The sequence below is a fragment of the Podarcis bocagei genome (assembly GCF_964188305.1).
Source record: "Podarcis bocagei genome assembly, chromosome: 13".
In the NCBI taxonomy this organism is placed as follows: Eukaryota; Metazoa; Chordata; class Lepidosauria; order Squamata; family Lacertidae; genus Podarcis; species Podarcis bocagei.
The window spans coordinates 32,578,725-32,595,467 of NC_138138.1; the positions used below are offsets into that span (position 1 = coordinate 32,578,725).

The 16,743-nt window shown below is 44.8% G+C and overlaps 1 protein-coding gene across 1 annotated transcript; it reads right to left on the reverse strand.

Moving 5' to 3' along the window:
- Positions 1–1,119: 1,119 nt before the first annotated feature.
- On the reverse strand, positions 1,120–12,835 carry SBK2 (SH3 domain binding kinase family member 2). The gene is given in 5 exon segments (XM_081165392.1): positions 1,120–2,127; positions 2,831–3,033; positions 4,960–5,132; positions 12,491–12,540; positions 12,542–12,835. Coding segments are annotated over 5 exon segments (1,062 nt in total). The 5' UTR covers positions 12,620–12,835; the 3' UTR covers positions 1,120–1,569.
- Positions 12,836–16,743: the final 3,908 nt, after the last annotated feature.

Below are 16,743 nucleotides of genomic sequence, written 5' to 3' on the forward strand. Positions count from 1 at the left end.
CATCACTAACTACAGTAGGTGATCCAGATCTCTTTATACAAAGTGGGGAACACATATCGGGGATATAAAATAGTCAGGGAAGATGTCTACTTAATGTTGGATAAGGTTGGCAGGCAGTGGACGGTGGTGGAGGCAATGGAAATGAGGTACCTGAGCAACTGGTCGATTTGTGGATGCCTTCTGCTTTCAAACTTTAAAAATGCTATCTGTGATAAACGGAAAGAGGAAGAGAGTTGTGAAACATTTCCCCAAAGGTCATTCGCAGCAGTAAGGGACATTGTGGTAAAATTAGTACCTCTTTTATGAGGTACTAACTGCAGTGTGAAATATAGAGCATGAATCAAGACAGGGCACCACTGTCTTAAATGCAGGCCGCATAGCTTACTATGACTATTTACTGGAAAAACATTTTGTTGTAAGGAATCTTTAAAAGAAGTAGGGAGAGGAACAGTAGAACCAGTATCTTGAGAAAAGTGCATTCAACTGAGTTTTGCTCTTAGGCCTATTCCTTCTTTCTTTAAAAGAAGTTATGCATATCACTGAAATCAGCAAGACTTAAGTGAAACCATGACTTAATTTTCCACATTGATTTCAATGGGGCCTGAGTGCAACTAAGTTAGTCTGGATCCAACCCAGTATTTCAACAATCTCTACAGCAGCCTGTCAAAGATAGACTAGTACTGTATTAGATTCCTATATTGTAGACACTAAAAGCTTTCTTAAGGACACCTAGTGGACTCAGGTGAAATGTGAACCTGGCTGGCAGCCTATAACTTTTGCCACTGTACACTCAGGGCTCATCCACATTTCTGCTTCCCTGCGATGTTCCCTGGGGAAAACCCACTGTTTACTGCTGAATCGGAACAAACATCAATCGGGTTTTCTCTGGACTGACGATTGCTCCAATTCAGTGCTAAAGAGCAGCTTTTCCTCAGGAAAGCAGTGGTACAAAACCACTTAGAGCTGTGCCTAGAAAACATGGGACAAGCGGGAAGCCGCTAGGACCCATGCTTTCCAATGTGCAGGATGAGTAGAAGTGTGAATGAGCCCTCAGAGAAAAGTGACTCTCAATTCAGAGCATGAAAACTATACAGATAATGAAATTAAAAATACAACGTATACATGATACAGGTTTATGTATGGTTGCACTATGAAAGTTTGAAACTGTAAATGTCCTTAAAAGCCTTTAACACTCCTCACATCCAAGGAATTCCAAGCCTTTCCCAAATGATGTGACGAAGATGGGCAGAAGGTGGGCAATATCAGCTTCTGCAGCCTGTGGAAAAATGAGTTTACCTTTGGGGATATAAGATGAGTCTGTTCTTAGCACAAGGATGCTTAGCCACTAAGTGTGCCAGAAGATCAGACACATGGCATACAGAATACACATTTTGTCTCCTCCTGAAATCTGAATGTCCAGTGTTACGTTCCTTGGGGAATGTTGTGAAATAACCCAGCTGAGAGCACGTAACATTTGAATTCCTGCAAGTATCTTTGTATTCGGATGAGTTGCTTAGTGCTTTTCTCTCCCCAGCCTCATAAAACGGATTCCTGCTCTGCTTTATTGTGCTAGGGGTCTTTGGCCGCCACTTCTGCTCTCCATGGCCGGTCAAGGTAGCTGAGAACCCGGCGGATGGGACCGCGCTTTGTGGGCTCCAGAGCCAGGAGGCTCCGCAACATGGCGACGGCATCTGGCGACAGAGGGCGCCAGTGATATGGCAAGTCTTCGTCTAGGCCGGACTGTTGCCATATCACAAAGTCATCAAAGAAGGAATCCTCAGGCAACGTCTTCTCCCAAGGGAAGTAGCCGGTGAGCAGGCAGAAGATCAGTACTCCAAGGGCCCAGGCATCCAGGCTGGCGTCAATGGGCAGGCCTGGGGAGTCACCGGTGCCACGGCTCAGCTCAGGTGCAGTGTAAGGGATGATCCCAACCACCAGGCGCAGAAGGGTGCCCTGGGGCCGTGTCAGGCCGAAATCTGTCAGTTTGATGCAGTGGCAATGGCGATCGAAAAGGAGGATGTTCTCAGGCTTGACATCTCGATAGACAAGGCCCCGGCTGTGGATGAAGTCCAGTGCACTCACCAGCTGTTTGGCACAGAGCTTGGCTGCTGGCTCAGGGATGCCAGCCTGGTCAGAGAAGAGAAAGGCATGTGTTTTTATCATGTCGGGTCTCCTCACTTCCTCATAAGCATTTAGGCTCTGCCACTGAAACACAAGCCCTTTTCTGCTCTTGAATAAAGCCACAAAATCTCAACAGGCATTTAAAAATAAACATCACATTTCCTTTCTCTCTGTGATGCCACCATGACCACATCAACCCATGTTAAAATATCTCGAGACACATTCAGCTGCAAGCTTCAAAAGGCTTTGCCCCACTGCTTGTGTTTAATCTATGGATTTTTTGTTTTGAAATCCTGCTGTAATTTGTTTAACTAACAGCTATTTCACGATTTCAGAAATAAAACCACGTATGTGTTGGTAGAATTCCTAGCTGAAGCCAATTATTCATTCCTTCATTATACAGTCATACATTGGAAGTCGAACAGAATCTGTTCCAGAAGTCTGTTCCACTTCCAAAAACATTCAGAAGCTCCTGCAGCCAATTGGAAGCCGCGGAAGCCCCATCAGACATTTGGGTTCCAAAGAACATTCGCAAACCAGAACACTCACTTCTGGGTTTACGACATTTGGGAGCCAAAACATCCGAGTACCAAGGCATTCGGATCCACAGTATGACTGTATTTTTATCCTGCCCTTCCTTCCCAAGGAGACCCAGGCATGGGGTGCTGGGACCTAAGCTTTGCATTGGATGTGCGTGTATACGCCTTACCTTGGGCTTGATAATGGAGATGAGGTCCTTGTGCAAGGCTGCCTCATAGAGAAAACCATAGTGCTGGCTGGACTCTATGGCGATGCCAAACATTCCAACGATGGCAGGGTGTGTGGAGAGTGAGAGGGCCACACAGTATTCATACAAGAAATTCTCCAGTTTAGTGCTCGCCTTTGGCAGCAACTTGAGAGCCATGGGGGTCCCTGAGGGAGGTTGAAAGATGCAAAAGTGAATGAGACATTGAGATAATACTACTCTAATAACAGTAAATGTATTTCCACAACAGACAACTAAAACATAGTGTTACTCCAATTGCGCCTAGGACTTGCCGATCGCATGGTCGGCGGTTCGAATCCCCACGGCGGGCTGCACTCCCGTTGCTCGGTCCCAGCGCCTGCCAACCTAGCAGTTCGAAAGCACCCCCTGGTGCAAGTAGATAAATAGGGACCGCTTACTAGCGGGAAGGTAAACGGCATTTCCGTATGTGCTGTGCTGGCTTGCCAGAGCAGCTTTGTCACGCTGGCCACGTGACCCGGAAGTGTCTGCGGACAGCGCTGGCTCCCGGCCTCTAGAGTGAGATGAGCGCACAACCCTAGAGTCTGTCAAGACTGGCCCGTACGGGCAAGGGTACCTTTACCTTTACCTTTAAGGTGAAGTCTCTTTAACATACAGCACTCATACATGTGAGATAATTAAGATACGAGTTCAACCATTATAGCTAAACATGGATTAGAAGAGGGGGAATTGCAGTAGCAACAAAATGAGGGGGCAGTGAGGAGATGAGGGTGTTCCCTTTCAAACACTTGAACAAGACTTGGATTTAGAAAGCAGGGATTTGCAGCAGCTCATCCTATCTATCTAGAGCCTGATGAGCTGCACCCAATCATACTAAAAGAGCTTGCGGGTGTAATCTCAGAACCTCTGTCTATAATCTCTGAGAATTCTTGGAGAACATCAGGGAAAACTTTCTGACAGTAAGCGCTGCTGGACAGTGGAATAGACTGCCTCGGAAGGTAATGGACTCTCCTTCATTGGCGGTTATTAAGCAGAGGTTGGATGGCCAACTGTCATGGATGCTTTAGATAAAATTCCTGCATTGAAGGGGGTTCTTAGCCCCATTGACCTGGGAGTAAGTCCCATTTGATGTGGGTTAAACCACAGAGCCTAGGACTTGCCGATCAGAAGGTCGGCAGTTTGAATCCCCACGACGGGGTGAGCTCCCGTTGCTCGGTCCGTGCTCCTGCCAACCTAGCAGTTCGAAAGCACATCAAAGTGCAAGTAGATAAATAGATACCACTCCAGTGGGAAGGTAAACAGTGTTTCCGTGTGCTGCTCTGGTTCACCAGACGCGGCTTAGTCATCCTGGCCACATGACCCGGAAGCTGTACGCCGGCTTCCTCGGCCAATAAAGCAAGATGAGTGCCGCAACCCCAGAGTCGGTCACGATTGGACATAATGGTCAGGGGTCCTTTTACCTTTACCTAACTTTCTTATGAATAGACGCGGGTAAGATTATGCTGTTAATTCCGAATTTCAAAATTGGGAAGAATCAGTCCCATTCTTTTTGGGGCCCATAAATCTTTTAGGCGCAAGACAAGTTGTAAGGATTACATTCACAATGATATTTTCATTAAAATGGGCTTCAGTGAAACCACTAAGGACTGGGTCAAGAATGTTGCTTGATATGTGGAGTTTGTTTGAAATTGTTTGGGCACTCTTTCCACGGTCACGAGATGAAAGATGAATGCCTCCACAAGCAATGATAAGTTGTTTCGCACCAAATGCCCACAGTAGAGGTCTTGTCACCCACTTGGGGACCTTCAGGTGACAAGTGATTCATAAGTTTAATAAATGAATGAAACGAGTGACTGAATAGAGTGGGGGTTTTTTAAAAAAATGCCCAGTTCTGTCCATGACCACTGCTGTGCATGATTGGCTGACCACAGATCACACATAGTAATTTGAAATTGTTACCACACCCATTGGTTATGGCAAGTGGTCCAACCTTCTCCAACAGCAACAGTGGCACACCTGGCCACTGAAGTATTCTCATCTCTAGTTGCCCTTTCAACATAAACAGCCTGTTGGTGAGTGGAGTTGCCAGAGCACACAAGGCAATCCACCCTTACCTCTCTTCCTGTGAGTCACCAGCACCACCTGCCCATATTTCCCCTTGCCCAACTCCTTGATGATGTGGTAGTGCTCAGACACCTCCATGTGCACCAAACTCTGGGCCGTGATTTCCAACATGTCTTCTAGGAGAGCCTGGGCCTCCATGCCTGAGGACAGGTCCATGACCAACCTGCAAGAAACACAGGAAGAAATTGCTAAGTACAGCTTGAAATGAATTGCGTTGGGCAGGGGAGGACAGCAGAAAGCCAGTTCTCTACATATATACGAATATATAACATTTCAATTCTCCTAAGTCAAAAGTAATTGAAAACAACCAAACAGCACAAGAAATCCAAATGTAGCAAACAAAATTAGTCCCAATCCTAGTCAGAAGAGTACAAATAAAAAAATTGTTGTTGTTTTTGTTACTCAAAATATCTCTTCACATGGTCCAAGCAGCAGGGCCAGCCCACCCATGAGGCAAAGTGAGGTGACCACCTCAGGCAGCAGGATCCACAGGAGCAGCAGATCCTGATGTAGATCTTTATTCCCCACTTGTTCCTGTTGCAGACCTTCACTCACTCCTTCTTTCCTGGTGGGGAGGGAGAGAGCATCTAATGGCACTCCTATGGAGGTATGGTCACTCATATTGCCCAAACATTTTTTTACTTTTTGCTGGGTTCTCAAAAATTCCTCGTTTTTCCAAGGACTAGTTTCTCCTGCACTTAATGTCCCAGGAGTTTGTTTCAGATTGCAAGAAGCTTGGTAATGGTTCCCTACCATGCAGATGTGCCCTCACCACCCACGAATCTCAAGTCCCATTTAAAGAACAGGGAAGGAAGTCATTTACCTCCCCTCTTTCCCCTCAACATATGGTGATGAAGCATTCTCCTCCTATTTGGTGTCTCTTGAGCCAAGGCAATAAACAGAGCCATCCTATAGCTGCAAAAGGTCTCTAGGATGAGCCTTTGCTTTTCTTTGCTTCCCCTGCAGCTCCCCAGGATGTTCAGATACCCTGGAAACCTCTCAGTGACCTTGAAACAGAAGAACACACATGCCTGGCACTCTTTATACACCATGAAAAGTATGAATTGGTCCAGATGGCCTTGGGGCAACCACGGAGCAGAAACCTACATACTGTGTAATTTCATCCTGAATTTGAGTTCCCTGCCCCTGTCCCCCACCGTCCACATCTGAATGTTGCACATTGTGAATTCCCAGTTCCATCCCACATCCCCAGGGTCCAGTTGGGATTTTTTAAAGCATGCTTTAGCTCTCCACTTAGGTGATATTTCTGGGCTGAATTCTTTCAAAAGGAATTACCTCTCAGAAGGAAAAGTAGAAAGAAGTCCTTTCAGTTGAAGGTGGTGTCAATCTTACAATTCATTCAGAAAACATCATCTTGAAAGGGCATCCTTCCTCTTCTCTTTCACACAGGAGGAGCCACCTCTTTCAAGATGTCATCTGCACTTAAGTACTTACATTTTTTAAAAAAAAAGTTTGCAAAATCTACTGCCTGAGTAATTCAGGACACCTTTTCATCAGTCAAAACTTTTTGATGGATTAATCTATTTGACTAGGCATTCTAGCCCTAACTGAAGGTAAATTCATTCACACATCCACATTGATGTGGCAGGCATGTGAGCTGAGTGGATTTGGACTGTTATTATTATGATGCTGAAGTAGTTATGCAGTTATGAGACCAGCAACATATCACACAATCTGTTTGAATGCACAGCGCAACCACTCAATCCAATTTCAGCAGTTTTGAGGGAAAATAGTAAATGTGGATTAAGTTGCAATGCGTTCCTCTTTATGGGTAGCTTAAAAGGTGCCTCTAGCTCCATGCCTTTGCTCATTTAGGACACCAGGAAGCAATTTTAGGCTTGCCAAACAGCCAGACTTTTAAAGTCCTCCTGACTAGTTGCCAGAACAGGAGCATATAGAACCAGGGGAAATAATGTCAATCCAAGTTACTTATAAACACCTCCTAATATATTTCATTCTGTGTTGTTGTTGTTGTTTTGTGTGTGTGTGTGTGTGTGTGTGTGAGAGAGAGAGAGAGAGAGAGAGAGAGAGAGAGAGAGGATTTATAGTTTTCACACAGATAAATAAAACCATATGTGTGTGTCATCATGCTCATCCACTAAATAGGAATGCATGTGATCACCCCATAAGAAACAGCTGCCATTGTTTTTCACAGTGCAGTGTTTGGATATGGATTCTAGTTTCTGTGAATTGCCACACAGAGTACATCTAAACTAGCTAGCCTTCTGTACTCAGACTAAGAGCCTTGCGGTCTTCGTCTGCTCTTAGCTCAGGGCAGTCCAGCCTCTCAGACGAAGAGGTCTGCAAGAGCACTTCAGCACAGAACCTGCAGGCCACACACTGAATTAAATTTCTATATTGTTAATTAAAGTGTTTGCAATATAGTTTATATTATTTAATATACACAGATATGTTTATATATATATATATTGTATATAAATTAAGCACACAATTAATAGATTTAATATAATTATTTATCAATGAAATTTAATACAGAAACTCAAGGCGAGTCTCTGGCAGATAGATAGATGCACAACAGGAGCCCGAGTTTGCTCTTCCTCTCCAGGCAGGTTTTTCCACACAGCCAATGTCTACCTACCCCGATTGCCCCAAACATCCACTGCTCCTCCCCACCTGGGGCTGCCAAAAAAAGAGAGGTATTAGACCTCCCTCAGCTGAGCCAATCCAGCATCTGTGATGGAAGTCAAGCAAAGGTACTCTGTATATGCGTAGATGCAACTCTAACCCTAGAAAGGGCATATACTGTATCCTTTGCCCTCTTAATCCTTACATGTCAACTGTGGGAAGTCTTGCATGTAGATGTATTGTAACAGCTTCTTGTTTCCATCTACGTAGCCTACATTATGAGTGGGCCAGGCCAAACACGCTGAAACAGTTTCATCTACAGCAGATTGGATGCACTGCCTCTGTAGTATTCCTGGGATTCTTTGAGCCACAATTTTTGATTCTAGTCCCTTCCCCCTCTCCCACTCCATACGCACATATTCCAAATTTAGCAAGGCGTTAGCTAAAGTGTATCAATCTCCCTAACTAATTCCACTTATAAAACATTGTCCCGGTTGCAGAACTGTGTAGAACTCTAGAATGCTGGAAGGCAGAATGGAAAATCTCTTTGATGGTGACTTCTTTCTACACACTCTTTTTGCGGTCTAGCTCTAGCGGGTGAGCAGACTGGCTCTATGTCATGTTCTAAATTACATTTCTGGTGCCCCACGGAAGATGGACACAGTCGCCTGCAGCCCCCTTTGCTTAGCTGCTGCCAGAGTGCCTGCCTTCTGATTCCATGCCAAGCGTCCTCTCTTACAGGCTAGGAAAGTTCATGGGGATTTGGGCCTAAATGGGATTGACACGCTCTTAAAGCCACTGGAGATCCGTTTCCAAGCTTCTAGAGGCAGAGGGAAAGGGCATGGCAAGGTCCAACCACCCTCTCCCTTTCCCCTCTCCTGCCTAGTCTCCTCCTAGAGATAAGCCCAGTAAACAGAGGCAAGTGTGAAAGGGAGAGAGAAAGATGCTTAAATAAATAAATAAATAAATATGCTCAGGGCTCAAGGGTGCCTGGAAGTCTGCATGAGCTAGATCAGTGGTGAAGGGTCTGGTGTTGGCTATTCAGTGGTGGGAGCAGTAGTCATTTTGTACATGCTTGTATGACGTCTTGCTTTTATTAGCCCTAGCAAATGAAAAGGTACCACATCCATTTTATGACCCCTCTGATGCGATAACTTTCTGGTTTCTCTTATGCATAGGGGCAATTTCACACAAATAGATCACTGTGTGAAAAATAAAATAAAAACATGGTACAAAGACTCATCGTTTGTGGGCTTTCCCACCTCAAATGATTTTAAGCCCAAAGTAAAAACACAGGGCTGTGCAACAGCACTTCCCCCTCCTCTCCCCTGCAGCCCTCGCACACCCCACTTGCTCAGCATTGGATTATTATTATTATTTACAATAGTAAATAAAAGCACAGTGTGTTTTTATTGCTACTAACTATAAATCTCCTCTCCCTTAAGCTTCAGTGTGAAGTGAAGGAAGTCTCATCTCCCATCGCGGCTGTATCTCTTCCAAATGAGTGGCAGAGACACCAACCAAGACTTCACAGAATACTCTCCAGTTACAGGCAAAGCAACAAATATTTGGCCCGCCCATTTGCGGCTGCTGCTGCATGCCACTTGGCTGTGATCGATCATGTGGGCTTGGACACTTGCAAGGAACCCAATCTGCCTCTCAGGACAATCCTTGCACGCAAAGCAGGGTTGAAGGGGAGGCGGTTGCCCTGGTAACCGAGCAAATCTGAGGCCTGTTTCACTCAGGTACCATTCGTTTGCACAGGGCAAAAGAGACCATTTTTCACTAGTCGAAAGAGGAAAACTTTTCATTAAGTCCCCTCTTCCTCTCCTTCATTCGCTCTACCTATAGATGCAGCCCAAATCTGACCTCCAAACCTTGCTTTGGATGGCCATATGATCTACTCTACAGAGGTCAATTCTTTCTTGGAAGGACAGCTCTCTATATGAAGGCGTGTTTCTGCAGTTTGAATGGCCATTTGGTTTAAAGATGAGGAAATATAAGAAGGAAAACCAAGTGCCTTGAAGCTGCCCATCAACAGTTAGCAACGCCTGGGAGCAGACTGAGCAAGTGCATAGGCCGCCTGTCCACAGCCTCACTCCATACAGGGAGATGTATTTTGAAATTATAGAAAACGTTTTCTAAATTTGCATCAATACATATAAATTAATGTATCTTTTATGCAATTCTTTTTTGGTGATTTCCTTTCTTTTTTTGCAATGCAAATTGGTTATCCTGCCTTGCCTTCATTCTCATTAGTTCCTCCTTGATTCTAACGAAATACTAGCAGTTAAGGAAGGAGCTAAGCTTACTAGGTGAGAACAATCGGTTTTAGAAAACAACTCCTTTACAAACTCAAACTCCTTGTGAAATACTCACTACATTCTTTATTTAAAGCACTGCTTATGCCCAAAGGAAGAAAATTACAAGTAAATAGGTATCCCTCTTTCCTGTTCTAATTTATAAAGGGCAAAGGTATTCTGTTTAAACCAAGTTTAGACCAGGGCTTGTGAAGTTGCCACTGAGTGAAGAGCATTTTGACATTTGAGGCAAAACAGAAAATGGCATGCACCCACCACCATCACCTTGTCCTCTGCCCCACTGCTGCCACCTGTAAGGACTAGTAAGTGTCTAGTCCTTAATGTTCTGGGTAGGCTTGCAGATAGCTGGTGAAATTTCAGAAACAAGGGTAAGGGCCGAGCAGGATTCCCAGGGTTTCAGAGATTCAGTGCCTTGCATAGCTTCCCCCTTTCACCATGTTGGTGAGGAAGTTAATGAAAAATAATAATAGATCTGCATACATTTATTTTATTTTATATAGAAGTTGACTAATTCGTTTTTTGCGCGGAATTTAGTTGTGTGTTGTTTATAAAAAAACAATGTTGGAATGTGCAGAGACCTTGTTTAGTGGTTCAGTTAAACACAGAGAACAATCACAGAAGGCTTTTAAGCCATAGCTGTCAATGTTTCCCTTTTTTTAAGGGAAATTCCCTTATTCCGAATAGGATTCCTCACAAGAAAAGGGAAAAGTGTTTTTTTTAAGCAAACATTCTGCCCATAGCAGTTAAAACTGTGTGCAGGCCAGTTCATACAACCATCATGTCTGGTAACATTTTTTGTGCTTTTTACTGATGCACAGGATAGGAGCTATCAGTTTTCTACACTGCTGCAAGCTGTAGCAGCAGGAGTGTGTTGTTGACAGCAGCCTGGTACTTTCCGCTCACAATGAAGGACTCTGGCCATCTGCTTACTGTGGACAAGAAGCTGCTGTGGGTTCAAGCAGGGAAAAGGCATCACCATAAGCATAGCAGTAGTTCTGAATTGCCTCTGTTATTTTGGAGGGCCTCAGCTCAGTGAAAGTGTTTTTTTGTCTGTGCAGGATCTCCAGTTAAAACTTGGGAAGTAGGGCAAGGAATTATATTTGCCTGAGATCTTGATAAAATGTTACCAGTTGTAGTAGATAATATTGGGCTACAGAGGCCCAATGGTCTGAAAGCATATAAGACAGCTACATGTGTTCATACATGCCGGTGCACAGACCTAGCTGATTAGAGTAGTCAGAACACTGTGCAAACACAGACCCTGTTTTGGTTGGATGCACAATCCTCCCGACAGGACTGAGCTAAAGAGAAAATTTGCTACTGTATATTGGTTAACCAACACAAACCAAATGTGTTCCATGCTAATTGACTGACCCTCGTACATCACAAAGCCACACACACTCCCCTAGGGCTTTTTTTTTCTTTTCTTCCTTTTTAGAAGCTGTTTTTTCAGGTGCTGGAAAATTTGAATAGGAAGCTTCCAAGACACTTTTAATAAAATGGAATGCAGCCTACCTGAAACAGGGATAAATAAGTGATCCCTGCAGAGGCGGTTTTAGGGTAGCACGACTGGTTTGGTCGCTCTGGGCACCGTGCAACAGGGGGCGCTGCAATAATGATGTAGAACAGAGCGTGCGAGGTGGGGGGAGTGAACTTTAGCGTCGCACAGGGCGCCGCTGAAATGTGAGAACCCAAAGTCTGCCACTGATCACTGCTGGATATGAAGGCAAGTATATGTTTCCTTTGAAAAACAAAGATTGAGAGGGACCACAGGGCACGGGGGGGGATGCATTCACTCCTGTTGGTACATACACCTGTATATTACCATATTCTTACTGGGCATCATGGATCAGATAACTGCAAAGAAACCTTAATTGTGAGTATTGGATGAGAGAGAAAACCCCTCTGGGATTTATAGAGGTTTTTACTCAAATTCCCAATAACTTTGGCCAGTAAATGTAGTGTGGAACTAGACACAAGGGACACTGAGCTGCCCCTTTGTATTTGTTCTTCTCCCTTCCCAGGGACATGTACTATAACATAATGTGCAATGTGACATCAATGTTCTGCACATTTCATCACCCCTGATACCGACAGCCACTTATGAGGTGGCAACATGAACATACACAGTACAAGACATAACTGGAAAGAGGTGGGAAAGAAGTATAGAACAGTAGCAGGCAAACGATGGACACTGCTAGAATTCCACATTGCACTAGCCCTTAACACCTGCCTCTTCCTGCACATTTCTGCTGCACTGCATTGCAATTCCTCACACATCAATCGCCCAGACAAAAACCAGGGACACTTTTTAGAATGAACACTCTGTACTGATTAGTCAGTGTAGATAATTATTTCTTGCCCTTTATTCTGGCTTTGGCTTACACAGTTGGACTGTTCTCTTGCATTCCGTACCCGAGAACACCTTTGCAAACTGTCTGAATGCACTAGGGTAGCAGGCAGACCCATAGTTATTTGAATGGAAGCCACCTGTCAGATTGTTCCATCAGGACTCTGCTGTCTGCAGCCCAGGTAACAGAGCACCAGGACCTAGTCCCCCACCCTGGCACCGCGGACTCCACCTGGTACTTACTTCCTGCTGTGCTGAAGGATCTCTGGAGTGCCCAGTCTCTCTCTCTCTCTCGCTCGCTCGCTCACTTGCTTGCTTCTGCTGCTGTCTGGTGAAACTGTCCAGAGTGCAGCCGGGGTGTCTGCCAGGCATTACCGGGTCTAAGCGTGACGCTCCGCCTCTTCTCCTGTGCCACACACACCCTATGGAGCTGGAGTTTGAAGAGGGGGAGTGCAAGCGAGGGTGTCATCTATCTCTCTAGGACAGATGAAAGAGTTGAGCATACCAGGCAGGCTGCTCCACCCAGCAGCATTCAGCCCAGACCATGGCATCTGCCAGGATACCTAACCCGCAAGCAAGAGTTTGGGCTCCTGTTTCTGGGGGATTCAATGGCCTTTCACCTCTCTCCCATAGTCCTCTGCCATTCCCCATAATCCATTATGCTGCAGTTGTGATACAGTGACATCCTGTGTCCATGTCTCTTCACTGCATGGGGAGGGGGGGGAGAGAGAGAGAGAGAGAGAGAGAGAGAGAGAGAGGAAGCAAGCAGACAAGCAGGGGGGACGGGGAAATCGTGATCTTCCTCCTTCTGCACCCCCCACATGTCCATCTCCTCTCCACACTATACATGCTAGCTGAAAAGTACAAGGGATCCTGCAAGAGTAAGCTGTGACAAATGTCTGTAGCATGTTCTGAGGTTGCCAACAGCTGACTACCTCTTAAAGGTGGTTTCCATGGAAATCAGGGTGGTGCAGCTTATGTAACATGTACAGCAAGCCCAGGCTTGTAAGAAAGCCTGGACCTCCCCAAAAGCCAATATTTCACTTAGGGAAATGAATTGTCTTCCACACTAGAGAGGAAAAATTAAGCAGCGAGTACTTTTTTTGCGTTCAGTACAATAGTTGGTGATATGCAAAAGAGATGTATATCATTTTGAATTGTACAGAAAGAGTAAATAGGGAGAAGTAAGTCACACTCTCATAAGTGAGAGGTACCTAGTTCAATCCAGTTCTCTGTGTTAGCAGCCCTGCCTCTTGCTGCTTTACCAAAGATAGCTGTGAAGTATACTCTGTGCATATGCAAAAGCAGCCTCTTCTATTTTGTCGCTTTACATAATCCTGTGCTGTCCTGCTGTACAAAACAGGAACAGGATAGCTCGGATTAAGCTCTGCAGCCAAGAGAAATGAGGATTTCGATCACATGCTTCTGGCTGGCTGGCTGCAACAGAATAAGCCCTGAAAACAACATCTGCTGAATTCTGAAATTTCAGCAAGTGCTTTGCGCATTAATGGGACAGAACCTCAGTGGTTTGGGCAAAACAAGGGAACCCAGCATTGCTGAGGGTGCTTCGCGTGCCTGTGCTTTCTCCATGCTGCGATGGCCAATGAATTTGCAATATGCAAAACAACTCAAAGGTTAAAAGTGATTAGTCTCTCCTTCACTTGATCATGATTCATGTGATTTGATTTAACAATGAGAGTCCAACAGAGGGATATGACTGGACTGTTAGAAGGTATTGTGACCTACCTGACCCATCCTATTGGAAGGATTCAGGGTAGATTTGTCAAAGTGATGCTGGCAGCAGCATTGGCAAATGGAGTGGGTAGAGATTTGACTTGGATCTCTTGAGCTTGCTGTTCAAGCTCCAACTTAGCATTTGGCTCTTAGTTGGGGCCAAGCTATGTGGTGAACTGTAGATGTAAGTAATGTTGGTTTAATGACCATTTCTGTCTTGAAAGGTGTCCTTAGAAATAAAGATAGTTGGATATTTTGAAAATTCATGGTGATCAATGATTGGGAAATAATTAATGTATCAGCATCTCTCATCTTCTTTAAATTTCAGGGCCTAGTTTCTTTATCTAACAGGAAACAAACAAAAATAGCTCAGTGAAGCAAAATACAGTATAATGAAATCAGAAGACAGTTCACCTGTGATTCAGTTTAGCTACTGAGCAAATCAGTCTAATTGATTGGGGTTTTTTAGCTTTAATGACATTCATTTACTGCAGCTGCACAGAATGTTCCTGATTAACAGCTCTTTAAAGGTAAAGGGACCCCTGACCGTTATGTCCAGTCATGGATGACTCTGGTGTTGCGCGGTCATCTCGCTCTATAGGCCAAGGGAGCTGGCGTTTGTCCGCAGACAGCTTCCGGGTCATGTGGCCAGCATGACTAAGCCGCTTCTGGCGAACCAGAGAGGTGCATGGAAATGCTGTTTACCTTCCCGCCAGAGTGGTACCTATTTATCTACTTGCACTTTGACGTGCTTTTGAACTGCTAGCTTGGCAGGAGCAGGGATCAAGCAATGGGAGCTCACCCCGTTGCGGGGATTCAAACTGCCGACCTTCTGATCGGCAAGTCCTAGGCTCTGTGGTTTAACCCACAGTGCCACCCACCTCCCCAACAGCTCTTTAGGACAATGCATTGAACCTATTTGAATACATCACATATTCTGTTGTATGAGACAGTATGGAGCCAGCATGGTGTAGTGTCAGGGTAGGACTTGGAAAAGTCAGGTTCAGAACCATGAACCTATTTTAGGGCTTATCTACACCTACCTTTTGCCCTGCTTTTTCTAGCCAGAGGTCCTCAGTTTAATGTTCCATACCCAAGCGGTGTTTTTTTCCTCTCTCTCTTTTTGTCCTGTGAAAACCCACTCTTTAAAGCCGAATTGGAGCAAACATCAATTCGGGTTTTCCACAGATTTATGTCTGCTTTCATTGAGCTTTAAAGAGCAGGTTTTAACAGGGAAAACTCTGGAGCAAGATTTTAAAAAGGGCTCAGACATGGTCCTTTAAATCATGGGTCATGCCTGGAAAGAGAGAAGGATAGCCCCTTGGTGACCATGAGCGAGTCCATGGACAGGCAAACTAAGGCCCGGGGGCCAGATCCAGCCCAATCGCCTTCTAAATCCGGCCTGCGAATTTTTACATGAGTAGAATGTGTCCTTTTATTTAAAATGCGTCCCTGGGTTATTTGTGGGGCATAGGAATTCGTTCTTCTTCTTTCTTTCTTTTCACAATATAGTCTGGCCCGCCACAAGGTCTGAGGGACAGTGGACTGGGCCCCTGATGAAAAGGTTTGCTGAACCCTGAGCTAGTTGCTATCTCTCAGCTTAGCCTACCACCCAGGGTTGCTAGGATGATAAATTGAGAGATAACCACAGTGGTACCTCGGGTTAAGTACTTAATTCATTCTGGAGGTCTGTTCTTAACCTGAAACTGTTCTTAACCTGAAGCACTACTTTAGCTAATGGGGCCTCCCACTGCCACTGCGCCACCGCCGTGCAATTACTGTTCTCATCCCAAAGCAAAGTTCTTAACCCAAGGTGCTACTTCTGGGTTAGCGGAGTCTGTAACCTGAAGCGTCTGTAACCCGAGGTACCACTATATATATATTATAAATAAACCCAGCACATCTTATTTACTGTTGGAAGTGACATGCAATGTAGGGAAAGAATATTAGCTGTGAAGGTTGCCTGTGTTGAGTGTTTCAGATGAGTGGTAACTGGAATCACTAATAAGGAGATGGAAAATACATCCACCAGTCTATCTATAGCTCTTATTCTCTCTATAGCCTTGATAGTAAGGAGAAGGAAAAGATATCCACTAGTTTATCTATCTCTCTTATTCTTGCCTTGGCCTAGGCTCTTGATTATTTAGGATTTGGATGCACAGCTGATAATCTTAGCAACTAGGCCTTTTAGATATTCACTGCTCACCTTCCTCCCTCTCATTTGGCACTTATAGCTATCCTGTCACTATTTCCTCAGTCTGGAGGCAGCTGGAAAGCAGCATTCTGACATCTTACACAATGTGCTGCCAGCACGCTCTGCATCTGCCCAAATGGCTGGAGGCAGATGGAAAATGTAAGATGAAAGTGCAACAATATGAAGATCAAAGATGAGATAATGACAAAATATCCCACTTTCTGTATACTATTCGTTTATACAGGTGACTGGTATTTTTGAGTGGAATATGCATACCAGCAAATTCAGGTTGTTGCTATTGTTTGTTGTTGACCATTGGGGGGGCAAAACCCTAAAAATTGATAAATGGTAGGATTTTGATTATTTGGGATGTGAAGGGAGAAATACAAGCTGCAGAGGGGGGGGGGGAGCACACGGCCTGGCTAAGCTAGGGCCATTAAGAAACAATATGGGGCCATTGAGAGGCATTGGAAATGCAAGAGAACTGTCTTTCCCCTTGCCCTGAGGTGTGAACAGAGACTGGGGGTTTAGAAGGTTGCCAGGGGTAACTTGGTGTGAAAAAGAGAGT